Genomic DNA, 2,500 nt, shown 5'->3' with positions numbered 1-2,500 from the left:
AGTGTCCAGTGTTGTCCAGATGCTCATGGCCTTGGCGCGCGTGTGTCCGTGTGTGTGTGCTGCAGTGAAGGAGCAGCTGATTGAGCGCGTGCTGCTGTCGTCCATGCTGAACCCCAGCGAGCAGTGGCAGCTCTTCAAGCACCACGGCCACCACCTGGAGCTGGAGTTCCGCCTGCGCTTCCACTGCGAGGCCAACTACTTCGGCTCCGCCTGCAACCGCTTCTGCCGCGTCCGCGACGACTTCTTCGGACACTTCGACTGCGACGCCACCGGCACCAAGGTCTGCAAGGAGGGCTGGACGGGCCCGGAGTGTCGGGAGGGTGAGTACTGTAGAGCTCGTCCTTTGGGGGATGCAGTGTCATCTGGGACAGTCACGCATCACTGGGGAGGAAGTAAGGGAGGAAGAAGCAGTGTAACTCATGGCATGTTTGGTCAAAAGAAGCTCTCACAAATTGACCAAATTAGGTTATTTTTTAGGTAATCAGATAATTCCTGATTATGACTGAATTGGATTGGATTAAGAACTCCAAGGTTATGATAATTGACCCACCTGTGAAGCTGAGTCTGTATGAGGTTGTAGGGGCCTGAGACAGATGTGCTCCACCTGTCTGGTGTACCACCACCAGCACAGTATATTCGTTGTTTTACTCATTGCTTCATATTTCTTTGCCCTCCAATTCTACATTGCCTTCAATGCCTGGTCATGGTGGAATACAAGGGAATTTTATTCAGGCAGAATTAGTTTCTCTCCAAAAAGAGATACTTTGAACCCCTGCCTCAGAAAAGCCCCATCTCAGCACAATAGTGTCCAGCGAGCTTGCTTTTTGAGCCACCTTTGCTCGCCTGCTGCTCCTCCGCCTCTCCCGATTAAAATAGAGTCCGATGAGGGGAAATAATGTGGGCGGAAATGAGCCAACCGATGACATCCTCTGATGTGGCCCTCCATCCTGCACTGCCTCTCTTCCTGAGCGTCCCCTGAGCATCCACCCAGGCTGCTGACAGACGTGGGGAGCCACAGGAAGAGCAAATACTCGGCCCGCTTCCTCTCCCTGTCCCAGGGTCACGCAGGGCTGCAGGGACCCGGGCCGCGCGCCCATCACATGGGTGCTGACTAATATTGACACTGCCATGGTTAGCCAGGACATTACCTGGCATTGACAGCACGGGACTGAAATCCAAACAAACAAAGACACACTTGACTGCTGAAGGAACTATATAGCCCTGTGGTGCAATGGTAGAGTAGTAGTAGGTATACGACAAAGGTCACGGAACAATAAATCAGTTTATGACCTCTTTAACTTTTGTATCTGGAGAGCTGATACTTCTGATACTGCACTTAATACCGGTATGTACATTGACCAACAGTGACCCGTCGTTGGCACTAGTCGTTGTCCCCTGCCGGTAAGCCAAATGTGACGTAGGCTTGTTTAAGGCCCACAATGCCTGTACTTTATGCGTAGACTGTTTGCCAAAGGTCACTGCGCCATTATCAGCTGGTCTATTGGATAAACAGGCCATTCAGCACACCTCCTGTTGCTCTGTTTATGATTTGTGTGAGATAATCCTGATGAGCATTAACACCTCTGCGGCATGGCCACGGCCACGTGACGTGAGTGGAAAATGGGCGAGTGTCTTCCGCCTGCGCCATGGCGTCAATTTGTGTTTACAGTGTGGGAGTCGAAGGTTGACCGGTGCTCTGTCTCTCTGTGTGTGTGTGTGTGTGTGTGTGTGTGTGTGTGTGTGTTTGTGTTGTCTTTGCAGCTGTCTGTCGGCAGGGATGCCACAGGGACCACGGCACCTGCAAGCAGCCCGGCGAGTGCATGTAAGTCCCGCCCACCCGCAGTGTCCAGAACACTCCTCCATGCCACCATCCCACACACACACACACACACACACACTCACACACACACACACACACATCATATACACACACACACACACACACACGCACACACATGCACACACACGCACACACCCATCACTGGCTCCACTGCTGCTTCAGATTTCATGTTGTTCTAACCGAATTAAGCGTCTACAGTATTTGCTCAGTGCCGTTGACTATTTCCTGTTCTCTTTCATCTTCCAATGTTTCTTTGGGTTTCTCGTCCTTTCATCTTCCTGTGTCTTGTTCTGTGTGTGTCTCTAGCTGCAGCTACGGCTGGAGGGGCCTTTTGTGCGACGAGTGTGAAACCTTCCCTGGGTGTGTCCATGGCACCTGCACGGAGCCATGGAAGTGTGTGTGCGACACCAACTGGGGTGGACTGTTGTGTGACAAAGGTGAGAAGAGAAGTGTGATACTGACTGTGTGTGTGTGTGTGTGTGTGTGTGTATTATAATAAATAACTGAGGTGTGGTAAGGGCGTTGACCTACAGAGCTCAGATCATCTCTAGCAGATAAGAGAGGAAAGACCGGAGGCCCAGATGAACACCCACTCCACCATTATAGTGTATTAATGATCGTTTTACCAGCACTCCCCTCTCCTCTCTCCAGGCCTCTCAG

At 51.6% G+C, this 2,500-nt stretch overlaps 1 protein-coding gene across 2 annotated transcripts in view; it reads left to right on the top strand.

The window, feature by feature from the left end:
- LOC134099858 (protein jagged-1b) overlaps nt 1-2,500 on the top strand; it is a 35,795-nt gene that overhangs the window by 23,934 nt on the left and 9,361 nt on the right. For both annotated transcript variants that reach the window (XM_062552880.1, XM_062552879.1), the window contains exons 4-6: nt 66-320; nt 1,762-1,822; nt 2,147-2,277. In XM_062552880.1, coding sequence (XP_062408864.1) covers nt 66-320; nt 1,762-1,822; nt 2,147-2,277 — 447 coding nt within the window. The remainder of the gene's footprint in view (nt 1-65; nt 321-1,761; nt 1,823-2,146; nt 2,278-2,500) is intronic.

The sequence above is a fragment of the Sardina pilchardus genome, chromosome 13 (genome assembly GCF_963854185.1).
Source record: "Sardina pilchardus chromosome 13, fSarPil1.1, whole genome shotgun sequence".
In the NCBI taxonomy this organism is placed as follows: Eukaryota; Metazoa; Chordata; class Actinopteri; order Clupeiformes; family Clupeidae; genus Sardina; species Sardina pilchardus.
This window is presented reverse-complemented; position numbering and strand designations above follow the sequence as displayed.